Source organism: Megascapheus bottae, chromosome 14 (genome assembly GCF_031878675.1).
Source record: "Megascapheus bottae isolate mThoBot1 chromosome 14, mThoBot2.hap1, whole genome shotgun sequence".
NCBI classification, from domain to species: Eukaryota; Metazoa; Chordata; class Mammalia; order Rodentia; family Geomyidae; genus Megascapheus; species Megascapheus bottae.
This window is the reverse complement of record NC_143522.1, coordinates 16,906,880-16,933,372: the sequence shown is the minus strand read 5'-3', so window position 1 is coordinate 16,933,372 and position 26,493 is coordinate 16,906,880. Positions and strand designations below refer to the sequence as shown.

The window sequence follows — 26,493 nt, the reverse complement described above, 5'->3', positions numbered from 1 at the left end:
TTTTCCAATTGTAAAATAGAAAACTTGCTCTCTTTTAAGTATACAGGTTATTATTTGACATATCATAATGTATCACATCTCTTTCAAATAGACTATAATCTTCCATATTGATGTAATGCAATAATATTACATGTTAGCTTACATTATTTTCTCACCTTCAATATTTGTCATGAGAGTAAGAATATTGCAGTGTTTGTTTAGTTTGACTTAGGGAATTTGTCACCGTTATCTTGGTGTTACTTCAGTATTATGAAGATTTAAATATATTTTCCATTTAGTTTTGACTTACTACATTTCATAGAAATGTGTAGTTTGTTATACTTCAATTTCAGACCCAATTACAAATCTGCTTGAAGTAGAAGTTTTTTCTTTTCCCAAAGTGCATACTGTAGTTAAACCTCGGAGATGCAGAGATAAGTTTACGGTTTAAGAGTATTAGAAAATTAACACATAAATGAGCTCTGTGATATGTGTGCCAGGGTCAGATTTTCCTTGTGTATTGGTGAGACCTAAATATTAATTATATGGCCCCAATGTATTTCAAGTTAAAACAGTCTGAAGAAATACATATTTAAAATATTCCATGTACTGAACACAGCTAATGAAACAGAAGTTAATACTTTATTTCTTCACAGAGATGAATGTATTTAATTAATTGAACATTATTTTCCGTACATTGCTTAAGCTTAATATCATGTTTCATTAAAAAGTGCAAGTAGCTATATGAAGCAGATACATTCTCATAGGACTTGTAGAGAAATAATTATTTTTAATCACTAAAGCTTAGGGACATAATATTTGGAATTAATGTCTTTTGTGTGTCTCTGCTTCATTTGCTGACAGTGAATGTATTTAAAGTTACTATGATCTGAAGTAGAGTTATATCTTTAAAGGGGAAATATTTGTGACATTGCACTGTCACTATGCATTTGCTCCCCTACTTATTAAAAGTTTGAATCTGTTTTTTTTAAATTTAATATATGAAACACGCTTCACTTGAGTTAAAAAAATGGACTCAGATTTGAAGTATATATGCTCCTTTCAACCAATCTGTACTTAAAAGAAGTTTTATATACTATGATGAGTGATGGCCTAATTTAGCTTTATGTAGATATATTTCAAGGCTACTAGACTTATTTTGATTGATCTGAGTTCTTACATTTAAAGATGCTTGCGTTAGTTCTCCTGTCTGTGGAAAATTGATTAGTTGCCCTCTCAGTATCAGTTCATAAAACACCTAAATTATACGGAAATAAATGAGTTCATCAAAACTTGGAAGAGTATGTCAGGCTAATTTCCCAGTAGAGGTGAATGGAGCATGGTTTAATTGAGAACTTGAGACTTTCAGGTGAAAGCCTATTAAATTTGTTAATTCTTTTGTATATTCAATAAGACCCAAACTTTATAAGATCAGTTAGGATTTAGTCTGGAAAGAGCTGCTTCTCTATATATTTTATACAGATAGATTTCTTAAAAAAATAGTCAGCCCTGCCTAGGCTCCCCAGAAAGATTGAGAAGTACCCCTATCAAGATCCCTACCAAGAGTAAGGCATGTAGAGGGAGGCTTAATGTAAAATAAAAGAACTTCTCTGTGACCCTGTTGGCCCAAATTAATTAACAAAATATGGCTTTTGTTATACTTGTGTAGGACAAATCTCAGTAGTGCATATATTTCTATTTCAGATCCTAATTTGGACGCCGGAATGTAGTTCACAAAAGTTGCTTAGTTAGCAACTCGGTTTTGAAGAAATTAGGAGAGAATATTCGAGGTAGAAATGTGTGTGTGGGGGGTGGGGGGAAGGGTTGACTGCTGTTGGATCACATGCAGCAGTGCAGAAGTTAGAAGAATTTCTTTTATTTGGGTAATACATAGGACCCTGCCTTGTATGTATCATAGCTCTTGAACTTAGCCTTGTGTCTATACTTGACACTTAGTGAATATTGATTGATTTTATGCTAATTCTGATATCACATTTATAGATGCATATACATGTATCCATAATATTATATTCAATCTGCTGGGGGTTTTTTTTGAAAGATTTTCTTCTTTTTCCTCAAAAAAACTTCGTTTCCATTTTAACTAAAAGGAAATAATCTTTAAATGCAATTGACTGATTATATGAGAACTGTAAAATGTTCCCACATTCTGGAATGTAGATTAAATATAAAAATGTAAATAAAATCTTAAGCTTTTTCCTGTGCTTGAGCCAACCATCTTTCTTATTGTGTAAAGTATTGCATCCCAATTTTGGATAAAACATGCATCTTCTGTCCACTCAGTGCTCTCTCATTGTCCCTGCTTTATGCAAGGCACGCTTTGGGCAGGGAATTAGTCTACTGTTTACTCACAGAGCTAATATTAGTGATGATTAACTGGACATATTTCAACCTATAGTTCATATTATGACTTGCAAGCTTTAGTGTTACTCTGCTTTCCTTTTGAAGAGCCAAGCTGTATATACCTGTATTTGGAATAGTACTAGTTTTGGACTAGTACTAGGAGTTGAACTCTGAGCCTTGTGTTCTGTTTTTTTTTTTTTTTTTTTTTTTTTTTGTCCTTGGCTGGTACTCTACACTTTCAGCCATGGCTTTTGGTTTTTTTTCTTCTTCTTATTTTATTTTATTGTAATGTATAGAGAGGTTACAATTATATTCACCAGGTAGAAGGTGCATTACTTCTCACACATTGATATCCCTTCTCATGTTTTTTCCCCCATTTCCTTCCCCTATCCCCCCAGTCATCTTGTTTTTCCCCCTTCCCTTTCCTATTTCAAATAAACAAATAAACATATTCTAACTTTTATTTTTATTTATCTATTTATTTATTTTTTGCTAGTTAATTAAAGATGAGAGTCTATATTGGCTTGCTTAGAACTGAGATTCTCCATTCTCTGCTTCCTTAGTAGCTAGAATTACAAGTGTCAGCCACTGGTGCCTTGCTTTCATATTTACTTTTTACCTATATTTTTGTACATGCAGACAGTTCCAACCTTTTACTCTCCTGGGTTCCTGAAAACCATATTACAAATAGCTTATTCTGTTTTTGTTGCTGTGTTTTTATGGGAAATATTGTCAGTAAAAATAATGGTCTTGTAACCAAGATACTTATACTTGAAGTTAATGAAAAATTTCAATTTTTATGTTCTGAAAATTGGCATAATCTTAAATCTTATTTAATTCATTTTATTCTAGTACGTTAAAAGGTGTATATGTGCATGTAAGTATAAAAGTATACTTTATATACTCATAACTGATAGGATAGCTATGTATAAATTGAAAATAAAAATTTATAATTTTTATCCTTATAGTTTAGCATAAAGCTTTACCCCCCCCAGTCCTTTCAGATATTAAAAAAACTGGGAAAATGGAACACATTTAACAAGTGGCCTTTTTCTTCAACAGTCTTTTAACGATAAAGGAGAAGCATGACTAATGAATGCAGTTCTATTTGGCTTGTCTTCTCAGGTTGATATATTTTTCTTTTCTTCATCAAACTTCACAGAATTAGTTTGAGTCCTTTTCTTGTGAGTATTTGGGAAACATGTCCTATTGATGGGATTCTGTAGATGATCTTTCCCTCCTCACCGCTTAGCTCTCAGCCCCTTGCTTCATCAACACTAGTGTGGACGACAATTAGATCATGAAAGGCACTGAAGGACCATCGAGGTTAGGGTATCTGGGCACACTGTTGCCATAATAATTCTGAGAATTGTTCAAGTTCCATGTTTTTCTGGCATGGGCATTCTTTTTTATTTCCTCTTCTGTTTCCACACCTATTTTCCCCATCTTTCCCTCTTTTCTTCTTATATACTTTCATTGGTAACTCAAATTAACTTCTTTTATTCCTTCTTTTATTACCACTCAGGGTTGGTTTTTTTTTTGAAGGAAGCCTTCTTGTTAAAAAAAAAAAAGAGCCTATATAGTCATGTGAAGGCATGAAGCGTGGAATGTCAGTATATACTAGGCAGCATAAGCTAGGAAGAAAGGCAAGATTTGAAATAGAGAAGAAATAATTGCTCACACACATCACAGTGCATTAAGAATAACTATGTAGGCTGTGTGGCTCTCTTCCAGCAGCAGAAGGTAGGCCCAGGTCCGCTTATTCATCTTCCCTTCACTGGGTATTGCTGAAGACAGTAAACATTTCATTGTACTGCATGGAAACATAGTGTATTTTCCTTAGAAAAACTGTCAACTATTTTTCCTTTTCTTCCTGTTCAAGTCACTTTAATGGCACAGTTAGTTGTATGTGCTACACGCTAGCTCCTTTGAATTTGATTTGACTTTAGTTTAAAAAATATTTGGCTCTAAAAGTCTGCTCCTGCTTTAAAGTGATGATTATCATGTTTGATATTGCCACAAGATTTTAATAATCCTAGTGTTCGCATGGGGTCCTTTGTGGATTAATTTTTCTCAAGCACATGTCTGCTCATAGTGGATTGAAAGCTTGAAGTGGAGTTCAGCCTCAACTTCATTTTTGACCCTCCAAACTTCCTAGTTTCTCTTTAGGCTTCTTGAAGTATTACTTTCCATTAATAATTACATGCAGTCTCTGTCATTTTATGATTTTGGTCTATATCTTCGTTTTCTTTTTTTTCTCCATTTCTCTTCCCTTCCTCTTTCCCTCTATCTCTTCCTCCTTTTTTCTTCCTCTCTCTGACTTCATTATAAAAGGGAGCTCTGCCCTTTCCTTCCCCTCCTTCCCTTCCTTCCTCCCTCCTTCCCTCCCCCCCCTTTTTTTCTTTCTGGGGTGGGTCCTCCTGTAGTCAAACTTTTTTTCCTCTTCATATTTCACTCTGTCCCTTATTTCCTTATTTTATCTTTCTTCCTTTCTAAGGCCTTGTGAACAGTTGAGTTTCTCTTGAACCTACTAACTTAAGTCCTCTTTCTATAGCTAACATCTATGCATCTTTTTTCCTTGCTTAATCATATTTGCCTCATCAGTTCTTACACAGAACTTTCCTCAGTACCTAGTATAAAATCTTGTACATGGCAGGTAATGTCTAGTGTATGTCTGGCTTTACTTAAATTTAATCCAACCCTTATTCTGTGATTTTTTCTTTATTTTCAAAAAGTTCCAGAAACATCTATGCACTGAAGAATGCGTAATTACTATTTTAACATGCCTTCTGGTCTGTAGAAGGAATGAAGCAATTTATATAGTTATTAAAGAAGATATTAGCTGATATTCAAAATTAATGAAGAGAAGTGGAATCCCTATTGGATTGACTCTTAGGGATTTATGTTTATTTCTTTCTCTGACAAATAACTACTTTATCTTAGACCCAGTACCTTGATTTCCTCATCTCTAAGAGGTTGAGAGTATATTATGCCTCTAATCCTAACAGTGTCTTGGGTCTTGGTTAAGCCCCCAAAATGTGCCATTCTTTTGGTATTTTGAGTTATCTAAAAGATACTGCCATTTCTCAGAGAAGAAGATATTATTGATTATTCATTTTATAAATAAAATTTCTATGGCTCATAGAGGATAAGCACTTCTTTTGAGGACACAGTATGGCCAGAGTGAATCTTGAGTCAAGCCTGTGTGGTTCTTGCTATTTCTATAATATACCACTGACTTTCCAGAGATGATAATAGATTTTTTCTTTAAGATGTGTGTTTCCATGATTTTCCCTGCGTCAGTTTCCCAAATAGCTAGGATTACAGGTATGTAGCCCAGACCTTGCTGGTCATTGTTTTTGAGTCACTGAAGTCTTATTTACTCTTATGAGTTTCTATGTCAAATAAATAAGTAAAAATGGTTATTTAGAATATATATCCATTCAGGTGAAAGCTGGCTAATTTGAATTTTGGATCTGTGTCTCTCCATCCCTCTTTCCTTCCTTCTATTCCTCTTTGTTGTCTCAGTTACAGAAGTCAGTGTGATGTGTATTTATGAGTGCTTACTGAGGTGCCTAGTTTCTAGTGTACATTGACTATCAAGACCTGCCATTTGCTACATCTGCTATAGCTGAACTATATCCTCTGATTGGGTTGTTGCTTTTATTGATATATAGTAATTATCTTTTCCTTTTTTTGAGTAGTTTTGTCTTGGAGTCTACAATGTCTGATACGAATATAGGTATTCCGGTGTATTGTTAGTTTTTAGTTGCTCATATATTATTTTCCATTGTTTTCAATATGGGCTTGTCTTTGTCAGTATAATGTATTTCTTTTAGATTAAAAACAATTGGATCTCAATTTTTGAGTCCAATCATCCATCTCTGTATTTTAATTGGAAAGTTAAGATAATTTACATTTAAAATTTTCATGAGAGATATTTTTTGATTCCTGTAGTTGCAACTTCCCCCTTCCTTCATTTGATTCAAAGATGGTTTCTTTTCTTTCTCTTTTTTTTTTTCCTCCTCATAGTTTGATGGTATACTGAATTGGGCTCAGTTAGTTTTGTGAGTCAATTCTTTCCTTCATTTTATTGCTTTTACATTCCTCTCCTGGATTATCTTCTATCCTGATCTCTAGAATTTGTGACTATCTTTCTCTATGTAGGATCTTTTTCAGTATATTCTGCAATGCTTACTTATTAGTCATGATTGAGTTTGCAATTGTCTTGGAAAAATGTTTTTCCATCAATTTTAAACAATAACCTTCTGGACATGGTAGTATTGGTTTGTAGTTATTTACTTTCTGAGTTTGAAATATATAATTTCATGCTTTCTTAGCCTTAAGGTTTCTGCTGAGAGCAGATGTAATTCTGATGAGTTTGCCTTTATAAGTAAGTTGACATTGATCTTTGTTATTTAATATTAACAATTAGATTATAATATGATGTAGAAAAATTTATTTCTAGTCATCAATTTAGGGTTCTTTATGACTTTTGTTTGTATATGTATGTCTTTAGATTTGAGACATTTGCTGCTGTAATATTTTTTTCTCTGCCTTTCGACTGTATTTTAGCTCCTTCTTCTGCTGGATAGATTCTTAGGTTTGATCTCCTGACCATGTCTGAGAGTTTTTTTTTAAGTTTAGCCATACTTATTATTCTGTATTAGTATTTAATATATTTCCTCAATTTTGTCTTCCTTCTGCTTGAACTAGTCTATTGGTGATGCTTTTCACTATAGTTTTTACTTGACTTATTCTTTCACTTTCAGCATTTTGAGCTTTTGTCTTCAGAATTTCACTCACTTTTCTTGTTTGAATTTCTTGTGATTTTTGACAACCTTATATCCAGATTTGTAACACTCAGATGTTTGTTTGAATGCTCTTTCAAACTGTTGATCATTTTTTACAAGTAGATTTGTGAGCTCTTTGGCTTTTCAACAACTTCAGTGTCTGAGTTTGGTTACGGAGGAAACATGAGTATTTGGTGAAGTCATACTTCTTTGCCTTTGTGTGTTTTTTTTGCTTATAGGTGTGATTTGGAAGGTATCCATCTGTTGAGACAGATGTTTTACACTTGCATTTATTTGACTTTGTAGTTAGTGCTGCTCAACAAAGGGAAAGCAAACTGCCATGCCAGCAATAGCTGGCAAGTTGGTGCTACATGTAGGTTGCTGGCCAGGCTAGTCACGGTTCACTTGTCAGTGTTTGTGCTGTGTTCTTTTTAGAGGCCTCCCTCCTTTGTATATCTGGCTAAGCTGCTCCTGACCCTAGGAAGTTTTAGTGTCTGTGGCCAGTTTCCCTCTTGCCTCAGGTTCCTGGGTTTATGAAATCAGAAATAGGATATATCCTAGCCTAGGGATTTCACCTTGATGCACAGGAATGTGTGAGGAGCAGAGAGCCCTGACATCTTCCCTGGTAGAGAAGAACCATATACAGATCTGTCTGATCATCTCAGAAATTTTTGCTCACAGCCGTCACTAACTTACTCCAGTGGGAAGATAGGAAAGCCTATTGGAACTGGACTCAAAGCTCTGGACTCTTCATTTGCAAGCACATTGTGCTAGGAGGTTGGCAATGGGATTCAGGCTTGGATCTCTCAGTCTTAGAGATACTATGCAGGCAGCAGAGCTTGCCTCTTACTGTTTTATGCACATGTGTGCACACATACATTTTGTGTACATATATATGTTTATATATACATATATATATATATATATATAAAGCAGTACCATTGTTGTTATTATTTTAAAGATAGGAAAAGTATTGTTGAGTGATCCAATAGGGAAAGACAGTTTAAGGCATGGAAAAGAAGACATGGTTGAGATGGTGAAACTTATGGTGAAAGGAAATAGCAAAGATAGGTAAATCAGTCTAGGTAGAAGGGGTCTCTCTCTCTCTCTCTCTCTCTCTCTCTCTCTCTCTCTCTCTCTCTCTCTCTCCTCTCTCCCTCTCTTCCTCTCTCCCTCCCTCTCTCCCTCTCTCTCTCCCTCTCTCCCTCTCTCCCTCTCTCCCTCTCTCCCTCTCCAAAGGCTGCAGAGGATGGATTAACCATTTGTGAGTCTCAGAATGGTACAATTTGAATCTTTAACTGCTACATCATATTTGCCTCCTAAAGGATGAGTTGTTTACCTGCAACAAGGATGGGGGAAATGGCAAAGTACAAGGTGAGATACTTGGAATGGCTGTGTCTGATCTGGGTAGAGGCAGATCTGGGTAGAAAATGTTCTGTTGGTAGCTGCTCACGATGTGCTGTCACACCCATTCATCCTCCTGTGTAGTTTTCTTAGAAGACTCCATATCTTGAGGTAAGAACTGAGAAATTTTCAGTACTCCCAGCATGGTAGTTTCATTGTTGAAGTCCAGTGGTTGACACAGTTTAGCTAAAGGGTTTGAGATGTGTGCCTAAGAGCAGCTAAAGTGAAAGAATACAGAGAACTCAGGATTAGGTTAGAGAACTCAGGATTTAAAGCTAGCAAAAGAAATGTAAAAGGACTGATCATCTTGACAATGAACAGGTGTGAGCACTGGAAAGAATCTATAGGAAGTGGATAGATGAGCAGCTAAGGCCGTAATCCCACAGAAGGGATTAGAAACAGAGGGAGGAGCTATTGCTTTAAAGACAGCAGTTCTTACAAAAATACACAAATACAATACAACCATGGGAGTCTGTAACTGAAAGGTCAGAATCAGGTAGTTTAGCAGAGGGTTGAAAAACCCAGGTTATGGAGTAAACATGATATAAGGCCAAATCCATGTATCATTACCTCTTAGGAAGTGATGCTGGGCAAGTTTTTGCAGGAGGCAAGCATTTATTATATCTCACAAAAGTGGGATAATAAAAATGCTTTACTTAGTTCTGGGGAGTTGGATGAGGAAATTCACATGAAGCATTTGCTCAATCCCTAAAGCAACTGCAGTGCTCAATATTTCTGGGTAGTAATAGTAATAAAATAGTAAACTTATTGGTAGCTTCTTTTTGTCACTTGGATCTTCTGGACTCTGTCCATTCATATGATAGGATGTAGACATCTTCTTGTAATAATGTCATGTTTCAAGACTTTAGTACTATCTACTGTTATAATTTAACTGTTGAAGTAAATACCCCTCCAACTGTTTGCTTCTTTTCTTTAAAGCCATGCTTAGTTAATCTTTCCATAAATAACCAAGTGGTTGACATGAATTAGGTATAATCACTCTCTTATATATTTTTTGCAAAACAGTAAGTCAGGTTCACCTGTATTCTTTGATTTGAAATCACTTGATTTCTGTTCATTAATGCAGTTGATTTCTAGTATTAGTAAAAAATTTCTGAAGCAGGGCAAAAGGTAAGCCACAATCATCAGAGTTTTCTGATCTCATTTTAGAATTTTCCACACAAACAAGTGCACAGTTCTCAATTTACTGTTTTGTTTGGGTGAACAAAGAAGTGCGTCATCTCCTTGAGGCTATTCTGAGTTTAGCAGATGCAGACCTGTTGCTCAGAAAATGAATCTTGTTTTTGAGGACTTAATGTTTGTTTAAATAATTTTTTTGCTATAGTGTCAAACTATGACTTTAATCATAGGGGAATTATATTTGACTTTACTTACGTAACTTGTCCATGGCTAATGGAATTAAGGCTTAAAAATTCTCCTGTTAAGAGAAAAAGAACTTTCTAAACTTTTTTAGTCTGTGTATTTGTCCTTGCCTTAGTACAGTGTAGATAATTTTCATTGTTTGTCCCACTCACAGCATCATCTTGTCCTTTGGAGTCCATTCTTATTTGGAGTCATGACCTGTTTATGTTACTTTGGTTGTCCCTAATTATATAGAATTAGTGCTTATGTGACACATAGTAAACACTTATTTTGGGAAGTTTTCACTTCCTTACAAGGCTTTGTAAGAGTGGCATCACATTAATCACTGTAACTCATGTTCTTTTACTTATAGAAAAGCAGTAGCCTCTTGTTTGATGTAGGGTAATTTCCAAACATAATGATCCCTGTTATTTTGGAAAATTTTGATTATAAGTTCTCTCTTACTTTCCCTCCCTCCTTCTCCCTCCTTCCCTCCTTCCCTCCTTCCCTCCCTCCCTTTCTTCCTTCCTTCCTTCCTCTCTGTCTCTTGTCTGTTGTTCTTTCTTTCCCTCCATTTCCCTTCCTTTCTCTTCTTTCCCTTACTTTCTTTTCTTCCTTGCCTCCTTCTCCTCCCTCCCTCTCTTGCTTGTTAATTTTTTCCCTTCTTCAGTATTAAAGATTGAACTCCAGGCTCTATGATTTTTAGGCTGGCTCTATACTATTTGAAGTACACCCCACTCCTCAGTCCTTTTCAGCTTGTTATCTTTCAAATAGGAGCTCACTTTTGCCTGTGCTGGCCTGTCGTGTGATCCCTCTGTATATACACTTCCTTTTTACTTGGAATGACAGAAATATGCCACAATGCTGAATTTTTTTTTTTTTGCTTGCCTGGCTTCAAACTTGGATCTTGTGTGAGCCATCCTGTCCAGCTCTGTGTGTGTATGTGTGTGTATAAAGTCTCTTTGATTTTGTCAGGACTAACCATGAATTCATGATTCTACTGTTTCTGACTCCTGAGTAGCTAAGATATAGATGGTCCATTTTTGCTTGGTTATGAATCACAATAGTTCATTTTAGTTAGGGATGAGTTTTTATCATTATCTCAATATTACCTATTGTATAAAATAATGTAAATTATGCAACATTATATAAATGAAGCTTCTAAATAGCCTATCAGTGAACACTGAAATGAGAATCCTTCAAATGAACTTCCAAATATTGTATTATACTGATGGTTCTGTTATCATGTTGTTATTACCAATTTTTATTATAGTAAAATTTTATCTAAGATGTTACATGATGCCTTAACTGTTTTTCTAATACTCTGACATATTTAAATTACTCATATTTCTTCTGTTGAACAAAGTACCAGGATTTTTTAAAAACTAAATAACACATTTTTCTTCAAAATGTGTTTTATTTTAATGACAGGCAGAAAAATATATATTTTTCTTTTTGAATATAGTCTAAAGAAGGTAATATTTCTTTAAAATTATTTTCAGTTAATTGGATTATTACATTCACACAGACTCATTTTGTAGATTGATTGCTAAGGAAATTTAATATTGCTACTGTGACATTAGTGATTCTTGTTTTCTGATATGTCACATATCTAAATTTTTTTTTTTTTTGCCAGTCCTGGGCCTTGAACTCCAGGCCTGAGCACTGTCCTTTCTCAAGGCTAGAGCCACAGCACCATTTCCAGCTTTTTTCTATATATGTGGTACCGAGGAATTAAACCTGGGTCTTTGTGCATGCTAAACCAATACTCTTACCACTGGGCCAAACTCCCAGCCCTTCACACATCTGATTTTGACAAGAATTTGCTTTTTAATGTATCCTGTGTTTTATTCCCAGGAACTAGCAATTGAATTGGAGAACAAGGAAAAACAACAGCTGCAGATGTTGGATCGGCTGAAGGAGATCCAGAGTCATTTTGAGACCTGTGAGGTTGAGCGCAAGCGTGCTGACCTCCAGATCTCAGAGCTGACTCACCACGCTGAGGACGCCACCAAGCAGGCCGAGCAGTACCTCACTGAGTGCCAGCAGGCAGAGGCCCTGAGAGAGGAGGCAGAAAAGAGGAGAGAAGACCTGAAAACTAAAGCACAAGAGGCCATTAGGCAGTGGAAGCTTAAGTATAAGAGGCTAGAGCGAGCATTGGATAAACAATCTGAAACTCTTGATCAGCTGAATGATAAGAATAATGAGGTATAAAAGCCAAATTCCTAAGGCTTTTTTTTTGTTTTTGCTAAAATGAATCATTGATGAATCCATCTTTTCAATAAACATTTGTTGCAATGTTGTACATGTAATCTATCAATAGTATAATTTAGGTAAGGTCCTTTATATCTTGGCTTTTCATAGTAAAAGTGATTTAGTGTTTTTGTTGTTGTTGTTGCTATTTTTTCCTATGTTTGTCAGAACTGTGTTGTGTGTGTGTGTGTGTGTGTGTGTGAGTGAGTGTGATGTTAGTCCTGGGTCTTGAACTTGGCCTTTGGTGTTCTACATGCCATCCCTCAGCTGTTTTTTTGCTCCAGGCTAGTGTTCTATCACTTGAGCCACTATTCACTTTTTGCTTCTTAGTGGTTAATTGGAGATAAGACTCCTCCGGACTTTTCTGCCTGGGCTAGATTTGAACTGTGATCTTGAGATATCAGACTCCTGAGTCCCTCAGATTATAGCTGTGGGCCAGTGTTGCCACCATCAAATCCTTTTTAATTTCTTGAAATTCAGTGAGTTTCAGAGTTACCTTCATAGATCAGACCTACCTTCAGTTTAACTTTCAGTTTTCTGAATTCGATTTTTTCTTTTTTCTTTTTTTTTTTTTCCCCAGTCCTGGAGCTTGAACTTAGGGCCTGAGCCCTGGCCTTGGGCTTTCTCTAAGGCTAGAGTTCTACCACTTGAACCTGGCTCAGCACATGTATTTTAAATCTTATTTATTTGCACATTTCAACTTAAGAATTGGTGAGACAAGGACATTTTAAAAAATGTAAGTTTTCACTTGCTGTTTTCCAGCTAAGAGACTGACATCAACATTATGTTAACAGGTCACAAGTGCCTTCTTGACTTTGCTTTTATGGCCTGTGATAGCAACCCCAAACATTTTTTTTTTTATGCATTTCACAGTTTCTTTCCTCTTGTATGACTGGTTACTTTAAAATGACTTGGTGCTCCCCAGTTGATTTAACACTGCTGTGTTTGAATTGACTTAAATCCAGATGTTGATAAGATAATAAGTAGCAAATTTATGATTGAGTTTTGTCCCTGTATAGAGTTAGCTTATCATTTGTACATTTCATTTATCACTGTCAAGACCACTAAAAATTCCAGAAGAATCATCATTTGGATAAGTTGACTTTCAAAGGAAAAAAAAATAGGATACCTAAATTTCTAGAATCAGTTGACAGCTAGGCGCGGTGGCTTATTCCTGTAATCCTAGCTACTCAAGAGGCTGAGATCTGAGGATCATGGTTGAAAGTCAGCCTGGGCACTAAAAAACAGTGCGACTCCTATCTCCAATTAATCACTAGAAAAGGGGAAATGGCGTTGTGGCTCAAGGGTCGGGCGCTGTAGCCTTGAGCTGAATAGCTCAGGGACAGCACCCAGGCCCAGAATCCAAGCCCCATGACCCACTTAAAAAAATAAAAAATCAGTTGACAGTATTTAAGAGTGACAGATGCTCACTTAAGAAGGGATGTCACGGAAAAGATGTTCTACCTTTTCTGTATGAATTTCTCAGACAGAGAATGTTTGATCACTTTGCCCTCCATGTTGAGGGCTTTTCATTTAAACCCACCTGACACATCCTGAGTGACTGGCTACCCTGAGGTAAGGCAGTACTAAGGCTGTCAGACTTGATTCCGAAGTGATTTAGTCCGAGGTAATTGCTCTGCCTTCATTATTCTCTTGTCAGCCCAGTTTGGCAACTGGTGCTGGGAGTCCAGATGATGAGACGTGAGGTTGAGAATCATCTGGAGATTTTGCTTAATTAGAGGAAATTGAGAAAGGTCTATGTCATTAGGCAGTATCCCAATTTATGGCATGGTGTTGCAAGTTTTTTGAATTGAGTTTTCAGAGTATTAGAGATTGTTAAACAATCATTTCCTCAAATACTTCTGACATAATTATTTTTATCATTTAGCATTGCTAATGATAAGCACAGAAGTAGTTTTTAAGTGATTGCCATAGTTAGGATAGTATCACAATTATCACAGCAGGCATTGTAATTTCTCCTTTAAAAGCCTTAAAAATTAATGCAGCATGTAGTAGTTAGAACAGTGGTTAATCAAGAAAGAAAGGGTAAGAAATATTTCATTCCAGATTCAAGTGTCCAGTGAATTTATGATGTAGAAATACTTGCTAAATAAGTTTGGAAGGAAGTAGTTTCTAACCATCCTATTGATATCACCTGTAAGAAATATTTAAGTCTTTAAAAAAACCGCAAAGCCATCTTATTCCATAAATAATACCATTAGTCTTTTTTTGTTTTAGCTAATTAAAAACTGACTCTAAGGAATATTTGGAAGTGGACATTAAAATGATATTAATTTATAATATAACATCTTGTGGTTTAAGGAATGAGTTAATAACTAATTGTTTTACCTGAACTATGCATAAGATGGAGCATATTATAAGGTTAGGTGATAACACTCTTCTTATTTGTGAAATGATTTTTGTGCCTGTACCAATGGGTACATTTCTCTTTCTCTGGGCATAATTTATTTTATGCTTAAAATATTAAAATCCTAAATTATTTTATTGTCTTAAAATTGCTTTTGAAAACTTTGCCTTGGTTGATATAATGGCTAGAATCTGGGAATATGTTATAAAACTACTTTGTTAATAAGGGATATGTAAGACCAAACAAATAGCATATAATTACAGAAAAATCTGTAAGTATTTGCTTATTTTCTTTCTTTAAAGAACAGTGATATTTATATCAGAGAACCACATATATTTTCATATATATTCCTATGTTTTAGGAATAATTAGCTGAACACTTATTGGAAGACCTAGAACCATATAGATATAAACAATCTACTTGTCAATTGTAATGTGTTTTCTCTCTCTCTCTCTGTCTCTCTTTCAAAGTATTGTTTGAAAGAATCGGTTTTTCTATGTGCTTTGAAAATTATAAAGGAACAATTCTGAACTTTGACTCTGATGACAGTATGTGCTTTTCGGAATGATTTAAGTTCTTTTATATTCTTTTTTAACATGGACAGTGTTTTCCCATATTTTCTATTTCCTGCTGACATGGCAGAATCATTGGAAGAATTATATAACTTGCCCATGTATTGAATGTTTTGCTTGATAGTATTTGACTTTAAGAATCTTAAATTGCCATCTTTTCCTTCTGTATATTTCCCTCCTGCTGAGACCAAAGTTATACGTTGCTTTGTAAAAAATGAATTTTAAATAGTTTAAGGTAAGAAGGACTAGTACAAAAGTGCTACTTTTTTTTGAATATATGTGCATCCTATTATATGCAGTTCACGAAGGCATTTTCTGCATTTTTTTTCAGTGAAGAAAGAGAACATCGAAAAGTCTTATGATTTGCCTTTTTCAGTTAAATTGAAACAGTTGTAAATTTGTGATTAGCCTTTGAAGAGTTATCTCTTGTTCCTATATCATTCTGGCTTGACAGTAGCATTTCTTGTCTCTAATTAGCCTTTCTTGGAAGCTCTGTTCCTGAGGTTAGAGCACTTGTTTCCCGATTCTATTCCTCACGTTGGGTTTCTTTTTCCTGATTATGTCTCCAAATTTCTCAAGGACTTTGACATCATTCTTTCTCTTATTTTCCCTTTCATGGAATGAAATAAAGATTTCCATGAGTTCTTGCTATCATCAGTGATTTCAAACCTCCAGCAAGCTGCGTTTTGAACTCAATATTTTTATTCTTCAATAACTTCATTTTTTTTTTTACAAGTCCTGAGGCTTGAACTCAGGGCCTGGGGACTGCCCCTGAGCTTCTTTTGCTCTACCCTGTGAATCACACATGTCTGTCTTTTTCCATCCATGTGGTGAGAAATCAGGCCCAGGGCTTCTTGGATGCTAGGCAAGCTTTGCATCACTAACCACATCCCCAGCCCTTAACTTCATTTTTTTACAATGACTTTGACTCTACCACAGCAACAAATTTATAAATTAAAACTAAAGATGAAGTCTTAAGTCTCAGGTCTTTAGTTCTTTCATACCCTTTTCCTTTTTGAACAGTTTATACCTGATTTTGACCTTTCCACAATTCCTCTGGGTGACCAGCTGTTTTTTGGGTTCAGTTTTGGATTGGATTTCATTAAAAGTTAATTTGACTCATTCTTTAAATTCTTCCTTCAACCTCAACCTTTTTACTGATCTACAATCTGGAATCTACTATTTCTCCAACTTTTCTATTCCTCTTCCTCTAAGTACCAACAAGACTTGCATTGAGCTGGGAACCAGTGGCTCATACTGTAATCCTAACTACTTAAGAGGCTGAGATCTGAAGGCTTAAATACAGTGGGACAGGAAATGGGTATAATTAGTTTTCAATTAATCACAAAAATTAGAAAATGTTTCACAAAAAGTAGAACTGTAGATCAAGTGGTAAAGCACTAGCCTTGACCAAGAGTTCAGAGATAGCATCGAGGCCTTGAGTTTAAGCACAAGTACCCCAAAAAGCAACAACTCCTCCACCCCCAAACCCAAACCTCCTGTGAGTTGGCTTCCAAATTAAAGTTATCTCCTGTTGCCCCCACACACTGCACTGAATTATTCATGTAAATAAATCATTTGACACAGAATCCCAAGCAGGTCAGTGAACAATGAGGGGTGAAGTTGATTTGGTAGCTTATAAGCATTATCTTCTGAAGAAGCTATTCTAGAAGGGAAATACTCTCCCTCGGGTAGATATTGTATCTTCTTTACTGGAATGGCTATCTTCTAGACATGAAGTGCCATAGGAGCATATTTCTGAGTAGACTGAGGAGTCAGGGAACTAAAGCCTTCATTCCCCCGCCCCCCTGCCCCCAATCTGCAAAGCTTGGCTCTACTGAGAACACATTTCCTTGTGATTTCATGACATTTGTGTTGGGGTTTTCCCCTTAAACTTTTTATTAAGCAAACTGCTTTTTGAGGGGAGTGATAAACTTACTATGTTTTATCATTATTTATTGTTTCACATTAAGATATTAGAAAATACCTTGTATGTATTTGCATTTTAATTCATTTCTGATTCTGAAGTGAATTAATTTTTATTTTCTGGGTGACTATATAGTGGATATATGTATCATAACACATTGCAATTTTTCAATAAAAGGAAAATAAAAGTTTGAAAGACCTGGTGCCCATCAATATGTAAATGTAGGGATTATCCTTCGTTTTAGTGATGTGGAGAAAACATTTTGGTTGCATCAGCTGCTTGCATTCTTTTGTTTGTAGTGATCTAGAAAGTATGATGGTTAATTTTTTGCCTCTGTCCTGTATAGTAATCCTTAACCTGGGGAAGAAAGTGATGAATAACTCTGATTCATCTGTTGTTAAGACAGACTGCCTTCCCAGGCTGTCCTAATTTTCAGTTGTTCTAAGTTTTACCATACTAAAGAATTCCAGGGTTTTTTTTTTGTTGTTGTTTGTTTGTTTGCCAGTCAGGGGCTTGAACTCAGGGCCTGAGCACTGTCCTTGGGCTTTCCTCAAAGCTAGCACTCTACCATTCACCCACAGCACCACTTCCAGCTTTTTCTATGTATGTGGTTATGTGGTACCAAGGACTCAAACCCGGGTCTTCATGCATGCTAGGCAAGCAATCTACCACTAGGCCAAACTCCCAGACTAAGAATTCCAGTTTTATATTGCTGTGCTTCTCTTCAATTCTGGTATATTATTAATGTTATATACATTTTGCATATAATCACAGTTCATAAATTATGTCTATATGCTTCCTTAGGATAGTTTCTATGTGCTTCAAGCTTTCTCTGTTTTAAGCATGTCATTAGCATGCACGTTATTATTATTTTCAGTAATGCTTTAATGTTTCCAGTCTGGTAAATTATAATAGGAGTTTATCTTTATTCCTTAGGGAAATTTTATCTTATAGTTGAGTAATTACTTGTAATCATGGTTGCTATACTCTGATGATGAAGATCTGAAATACATATTTTAGTGTGGTGTATTTCTTTCTTTCTAGCTTAATTTTATGTACATATAAATACATATAGAGTAAAAAAATAGGAAAATACAAGTCTGATTTGATGAAATTTTCTTTTCCTTTTATATTAGAACTTTATTTTGTAAAGGCTATGGTGAACTTTACAATTACTGTTTTTTTTTTATTCTTAACCCACTAGATTCTAAAAGAAAAGGATGACTTGAAGAATCAGCTTTATGTAGCATTACAACAGATAGAGAATCTTAGAAAGGAACTGAATGAGGTTTTGACCAAGCGTGCCCTCCAAGAGGAAGAGCTTCACTGTAAGGAGAAGAAGCTAAGTGATATTCAGTCTCATCAAACTGACCTTGAGGTAGAAGTCAGGAGTTCCCTGGATACCATCCGTAGACTAGAAAGTGAGTTGAAAAGGCAGAATAAGGCTCAAAGCCAAATTAAAGCTGAGAAAGCTCACCTGGAGGAAGAGATTGCAGAGCTGAGGAGGATCCAGGCTGAGGATAAAGCAAAACTTCTTGAGATGCAAGAGTCCATCAAAGACTTGAGTGCCATCCGAGCTGATCTTGCTAATAAACTGGCTGAAGAAGAAAGAGCCAAGAAAGCTGTGCTTAAGGACCTCTCTGACCTCACAGCTCAGGCAAAATCCAAAGATGAAGAAGCAGCTACTGTCATCACTCAGTTAAAGCTTGAACGAGATGTTCACCAGCGGGAACTGGAAGATCTCACATCATCATTGCAGAGTGTGAAAATGAAACATGAGCAAAATATCAATGAGCTGATGAAGCATTTTAAGAAAGAAAAGAGTGAAGCAGAGAATCACATTAGGACACTGAAGGTACCTGTACTGAATTATGTTGATGATACTGAAGGAATGCTTCTGTGGCTGATGAAGTTAATAAAGCATAAACTTTTAGAAATCATTCTCTATTCCCAAGTATAAAGGGAAGATAAAACCAACCATAAAGAAGTTAATTCATGCTTATTTGGCCAGGTTGAAATGAGTTATAGCAGCTCCCATTGGGAGCATGTATGTATATATGCATGCATGCATGCATGTACATGTGTGTATACATGTGTGTATACACACATGTATACACACATATGTCAGAGCATTGAAGCCCTTTTCAAGTTGTTTTGGGAGTTCAAATATAAAAGGCAAACACTTGTTAGGGCCATAGAAGCTGTAATCACAGTCCTTTGTGGTATGGTAACTAAACTGGATCAGTTTATAGGTTACTCTTTTTGTTTCATATCCATGTTGCCTGGGGTAGATGTCTGGGAATGTTTGGGAGATGTTTCTAAGCTCTGATGATGATAATATTATTACCGTGCAAGCTCCTGTTGTCACCTGACAACATGGTGATCAGGACTGTGGTAAATCCATTCCTCTTACTCGCTTTTTTCCCCCCATAAAATTTATTGTAAAATATAGATTCCATACTGATTTGTATGTCCTTAGTTTGCCTTTATTAAAAAGAAAGCGGGGGTTTCGGTGTGATTTGTTTACAGCTTTTCCCCCCAGGACCTCAAATAGTCTCTGAAATGTTGTTAATACATAGGTGAAAACCATGGCTAAATCCTTAAATGTTAATAATACCTTTTTAAAAGTCTTTGAAATGCAATGACTACTTCTAAAATACTTATTTTTGGAAATTGTTTGGAAATAGCTAATGTTACCTATTTTACGAGGTCTTTTCCAGTCCTGCCTTGCTTTCTGGCAGTAGTACTTTTGGGTCCATAACTGGGTAGCAGTCAGAATGGAGTCTAGAAAAAGTAAGGGAGCCATATTGATGGCATCAGTTATAAGGTACATCCTTATTAGAAAAAATACTATGTCCTCTTGCCTGTGAAACTTTGACATATTAACTGTAAGAAAATGTTTTCAAGTGAGACATAGTAAGATTAAAAAAACATACATTTTAATAAATGATTAAATGTGAGTTATAGAGTCTATAAACAGAAGTAGAGTTAGGAATGTGGAGAGGTGGTGTGTGTATGTGTGTGAATGTGTGAATGAGTGTGAATTCTGGCGCTTGAATTCAGGGCCTAGGCATTGTCCCTGAGCTTTTTCTTTGTTCAAGGCTATCTTTTTACAACTTGAGCCACAGCTCCACTTTAGGCTTTTTTGGTGTTTAACTGGAGATACAAGTTTTATGGACTTTTTGCCTCAGCTGACTTGGAACTGTGATCCTCAGATCTCAGTCTTCTAAGTAGGTAGGATTACAGGCATGAGCCACTGGTATCCAAGAAGAGCACATCTTAAAAAAAATAAAACATATATTTTATTTTATTTATGTAGACATTGATGGGCTAGGATAATAATAATAAAATCCATCGGTTGGAATAATTTTCAGCTGAGGCTGTAATAGCTTCTTTTGATTCTTTGTGTTTCTACTGCTCTTTGTTGGTTTCTGGTTCATCTAGAACAATACTTTTAGACTGCTGGACATTCATCTCTAGACGAACAACATCAGGTCTTAGCCATTTTTGTGTCTTCTTATGGTATCTTGTGGAATGTTCCACACATATATAAAGATCTTCATGGATGTTCAGTAGTAATGTTTCAAAGCTGGAAAGCTAGAGGCATTGCTCTTGATGTACTCTGGGATGTTTAGTTTTAATTTCTCCATGTATCATGGTAGGCATAATATCCTTGTCCATTCCTTAGGAAATGCTTTCATATGACGTGATAAACAAATTTTAGGTGTAAAGAATTGATCAATTTAGAGCTTTGTGTTTTTGTTTATATTTTGGGAGTTGGAGGGCTGGGAGGGTTGTCTGTTATTCTTTCATGTGTGGTATATCAATGGCCTTGGAGCTGTAAGGAAAACCAGAAATGGCGAGAACTCAGCCATTTCCATTTTTTAAACCAAGTAAGGTTCCCAAAAGGAACAGTACCTGTTTTGTTATTTTATTAATATCTTCCTACATTTTTACTTATTTATACCAAGTAAAAAGAGTTGATTTAAAATGTCCACAATGATTTAATGCATTATTTTACTAAATTATACACAGTAGGATTTGGACAAGTAGCTCTATGAATATTACATTTTTCCTCTTTTAGCTTCCTGAAACTGATTATTTTTAGAGTCTTAATAAGAATCCAGTATATCACCCATATTTTGTCTATGTCCAAATTAGTCTTTTCCCCTCCATTGAGCTTTTCAGCTCAAGGCCACCACCCTACCCCTAGACTTGGGCATTTTCCCTTGGCTCTTTAGCTCAAGGCTACCACCCTATCCTTGAGCCAAGCCCCACTTCCCCTTTTCTAGGGGTTAATTGGAGATTAGAGTCTTGGGTCCTTTTGGGGTTCTTTTGTGCCCTGGCTGGCTTTGAACCTTGATCCTCAGATCTCAGCCTCCTGAGTAGCTAGGATTACAGGCGTGCCACCGCACCTGTTTACAGTTTTTTTTTTTCTTTTCTGTGAATGTGGTACCAAGGAATAGAACTTGGGTCTTCATGCATATTAGGCCAGCACACTACTGCTAGGCCAAACTCCCGGCCCTACAGATTTTTTTTTTTAATTCAAACCAAATGATTCAGAATAGGAGTTGCATATTTTTACTGGAATTATGATTTTGGTCAAGTTGCTTCACCTTTTTATGTGTTATCCATACAATAGGAATAAATAGAAAAGTTTTCTCTATCACTGGATTGTTGTGAATACATCACTTTGTATACCTGAAACTAGAATGTATATTTTATAACATAATAGCTCACAATAGTAGACGAGTGCTTAAGCAAACTAGGGGTTGATATGCTGATTAATAGCTATAAACAGATTAAGGGGACAAACACTGATGTCTACTGTTTGCCAGGTGCAGTGGTGGAAAATATCCTATCTGAGCTGATCAAAATTTAGGCATTGTGGGACAGGAGCATTGTTGGAAGGAGAAGAGTAGTTCATTTTACTCCTGAGCACCTCTGTTAACTTTGGCAAAAATCTTACCTATGCTTTTCATAGGACATAAAGAAAAGTAAAAGCATTCTACTGAAACTTAACATCGTAATTGAGCAGTTTTCCTGATGAGAGACTTTATTTTGTGAATTTATTTTTGGGCTGTGAATACAGGATTGCTCATAAAAAAATCAATTCCTCTGTTAATTCAAAGTGGCATCAGTTCTTACACGAATTTTGTGGAGTAAATAAAATATAGATTTTTTTTTCTAAAACTCACAAAACTTCCTTCAAGGAAGTTGTTTCCAATGATTGTGCCTTTATACACCTAATTAATCACATATAATAGACTTATAAAAATAGAGGCATTTTATTTGTGTTAATTTCAACTTCTACTTTTCAATGCTTTGAGAGAGCTAGCTAGCTTTTTTTTTTTTTTTTTTTTTTTTTTTTGCCAGTCTTGGTCTTGAGCTCAGGGCCTGAGCACTGTCTTTGGGTTTTTTTTCTCAAGGCTAGAGCTCTACCCCTTTTCTATATATGCAGTACTGAGGAATCGAACCTGGGTATTCATGCATGCTAGGCAAGCACTCTACCACTAAAACTCCTGGCGAGAGGTAACATTTTGAAGAATTTCCCCACTGATATAATGTGTAGTATGTTTGGTTTAATTTGGCGATAGCCAGTGGGCTTTCTTGCTCTCTCTCTCTCTCTCTCTTTTGTCTTTTATCCCAGGCAGAAAGCTTAGAGGATAAGAATATGGCTAAAGTTCATCATTGTCAACTAGAAAAGTTGAAATTACAGTGTGAAAGACTCACAGAGGAATTATCCCAGAATGAAAATGAGAACAAAAAACTCAAGCTAAAGTACCAGTGCTTGAAGGAACAACTAGAAGAAAAGGTAAAAATATGAATGAATTCTATTTTAAATGACTTAATTTATTCCTGTTTTTAAATTTAAATTTATCAGGGTGATGTATAGAAGGGTTACAGTTACAGTCATAAGATAGTGAGTATATTACTTCTTGAATATTGTTACTCCTTCCCGTCTCTTTTCTTACTTTCCCTCTCCTCACCCTCTCCCAAGTTGTAAAGTATTAATTTCCAGTATATTGAGGTTACACTAGTTCATCCTTTTGAGACCCCATCACCTTCCAAAATTTTACCTTATCTCTGAATACTATCACATTGGAAGATTATAATTCTGCATGTAAATTTGTGGGTAACACATCTGTGGTTGATCTATGTTGATCTCTGAGGAAACCATACTTTAAAATAAAATAATGATTAAGTGCTTACTATCTACTATTCTACATAGTAATTAATTTTTTTTACTGTATTCCTTTTTTAGAGTTTTAAAGAATGAAGCTTAAGTGGGTTGTAACTTTGTCCATCTCTACCTACCATTTTTGTTTTCAGAGAAATAAATATACTGTAAGGAATGTTTATTATCTTGGGTGGAATAATCTAGACTCACTACCTTTAGGTCTCCTTGTATCAAAAAATCTAATATATGAAATTTCATTCCCTACATATTTTTTTATGTCAATAGTGAATGATAGTTTAATTGAGATATAGGAAATAAGTTAATGAGCATAATCAATGGCTAATGTATGCTATTTCTATGTTTACAAAGGCATACTGATTAATGATACAACCATTTAGTCAAATATTAGTAAATACTGTTAGACTGTATGTACTTTGCATATAGTGTTTACTATTACTGGGCCACATAACAAGAGAACATAGCATTTTGCTGATGTTTAGTGCTGGCCTTTAATTTGTTAGATAGATGATCTGCAAAGGTGGCAGTCATGTGACAGCTCTGGTAGAACTAGTAGTCTGTCAGTGGTATGATACTGAAGACCTAAGTGTTATGCCCACCACTGTTAGGCAGTTTCCTTGTATGCTTGCTAGTTGGGAAGAGGTTTCACATTTTGTTCAAGATATGAGACTAAGATTAAACTAACTCAAGGTCAGAGACAGTGCCTGACATAGAGTAGATAACTTATAACCAAATTATAAAGAGGCATGCATATGTAAACACACACACACACACACACACACGCACGCGCACACACACACACACACACACATGTAAGTTGACATAGGAGGAAATAAAAATTTAAAAAGAGAAAACAAAAATATATAGCCAGCCTATAATCCTAGCTACTCAAGAGGCTGAGATCTAAGGATTAAGGTTCAAAGCCAGCCTGGACACTAAAGGCCATGAGACTCGTATCTGCATTAACCACTAGAAAATGGGAAATGGGGCTGAGGCTCAAGGAATAGAGTGGTATCCTTAAGCTGAAGAGCTCAGGGATAGTGCCCAAGCCCAGGGATAGGGCGGTAGCCTTGAGCTGAAGAGTTTAGGGACAGTTCCCAGGCCCAGAGTTCCCAAGCCCTATGATCATCTCCCCCAGCCCCCTTGCTAAAAAAAAGCTCACAATTATGGTTTAAGCAATATAATGAGCTTCATAAATTCAAGCTTTACATATTGAAAAATTACAATGTGTTGGTGACCTAAAGGGAATTTAATATTTGCTTAGCAAAGTGATATTCTTACTCACTCATCCTCAGTATAAATATGTGATGCCACTATTTTAATATACCTTAATGAAGATTTTTCTTTTTTGTCTTTTTATGTTATATTACTTGATAAGATAAGGAATGCTTATATTCCATGAGGATTCTTATATAGCATTAGGACTGTGGTATTATTATTTAGTGGGAGAAGATTGCTGGTAGCGCATACACACAGAATATCTAAATTTGGCATATTTTCCCCCATGGTAATGCATTTTCCCTATTATCTGATTTGGCTTTGTCAAATATTATTTTTTCTGTTTTACATGACAAAGAGAACATGGATTATATAATCCAACAAACTTTTACATTTGTATTAGGACTTTATTATGAGTGTCTTACTAGTGAGAAAGCTTTTTTTTTTTTTTTGCCAGTCCTGGGCTTGAGCTCAGTGCCTGAGCGCTGTCCTTGGACTAGAGCACTACCACTTGGGCCTCAGCACCACTTCCAGCTTTTTTCTATGTATGTGGTACCAAGGAATCGAACCTGGGTCTTCGTGCATGCTAGGCAAGCACTCTACCACTAGGCCAAACTCCCGGCCCTGTGAGAAAGCTTTTTTGAAATGTAACAAATAATTTTTCCTACGTATAATACCATAAAAGTTTATTTTTCCTTTTGCTTAAGTTTTATAGGAAAATATTTTATTTCTTCCTGTGTCCCAAAAGAATCCTATTGATATTAATCTTTTGATTCTCCCAGCATTTACATAGAAATTTGTACTTTATTCTCTGAGAAGCATTTTTATTGCTTTTGCTGGAATATGTAAACCGACAAGAGTTAATGAATAATGAAATCAACTTTGCTCAGCCAGGAGGCATCAAAATTTGTCTAGTGAAAGTTTTAAATGTCTGAATATAAAGATCTGTATCTGATCTAAGTTTTTTTTTTAAAAAAAATTTGTATTTCGGAGCCGGGCATCATAGCTACAGGTGTAACCTTATCCCTTCAGAAGCTTAGGCAATGAGGACATTAAGTTCCAGGCCAGACGGCTACAACGTGAGACACTGTCTCAAAAAATTGTTTTCAGTTGTGATAAGTAGAGATTTATTAATGACCCTATGTTGTAGTGATGAAGTAACATTATAGTAGATATATTGAATGGATTTTAATTTTGATTATAATTGTATAACGTATTTGAAATAACTGGTTGTTAGAGTTAAGAAACCATTGCTTTATAGATTTTTGTGCTTATACTACATGTCTCTGTTTCTTTGGCTTTATTAGAGAAATGACCATATTGTCAAACTTAAGAAAGATGTTGACTTTTTGTTGTTGATGAAATACATTTACTGATAGTAGTCATTCTTCCTATACAAGAAAATGAGAACATTTTATGCCTAGGAATGTATTTTTTATTCTAATCAGAATTCTGAGACCATACTTTTTGCTGGGCACCTGGAGGGAGCCAGACAGAGATGCCTGCCTTTAGCAGATTTCCGTAGTCACATCATTTTTGTAACTTTCTCTGTTATAGGAGATGCTGTTGTATGGTCACCATAATTTTCACTTAGTTAGCCTTAACGATGTTGAAAGACTCTTCAATAGTTTTTCCAACTTTTTCTGCCCCACCAAAGATTGGGTGCTTGTTCTTGTTTCACAAGCCTTGTCTTGGAATTCATAAGGTAGCAGTAGGTTACTGAAGCAAAGGCGATTGTTCTGAAAACACTTGGCCCTAGTACAATTGTGAAGTGTAAAAAGATGCTGAACAACATTGATTCCCAACCTCTTATAGATGAGAGTCTGTCCCAGACAGTTAAATTCATCTGCTCAAGAACTATATCTGCCTTTTGGTAGAAATGGAAGTAGGACTCAGAGTTACCAATTCCATTCTTTCTATTATACCAGAATGTGTAGGAATCATTTTGTACAAGAATGTACATCTTGTAGGTTATTTGAGATTCTTAATTACTTAATACTCAACTAGTTCAAGAGCTTAACTTTGTTGTCTTTAGAGATCCTTATTTTGCTTTTGCT

At 35.6% G+C, this 26,493-nt stretch overlaps 1 protein-coding gene across 12 annotated transcripts in view; it reads left to right on the top strand.

Annotated features, from left to right (window-relative positions):
• Cep128 (centrosomal protein 128) overlaps positions 1 to 26,493 on the top strand; it is a 340,438-nt gene that overhangs the window by 83,808 nt on the left and 230,137 nt on the right. For all 12 annotated transcript variants that reach the window (XR_016537579.1, XR_016537580.1, XR_016537581.1 and 9 more), the window contains exons 14-16: positions 11,757 to 12,107; positions 18,224 to 18,874; positions 22,670 to 22,834. Coding sequence is in view for 9 of the 12 variants with exons in the window: in XM_090344647.1 (XP_090200773.1) it covers positions 11,757 to 12,107; positions 18,224 to 18,874; positions 22,670 to 22,834 (1,167 nt within the window). In the remaining 3 variants the exon portion in view is untranslated. The remainder of the gene's footprint in view (positions 1 to 11,756; positions 12,108 to 18,223; positions 18,875 to 22,669; positions 22,835 to 26,493) is intronic.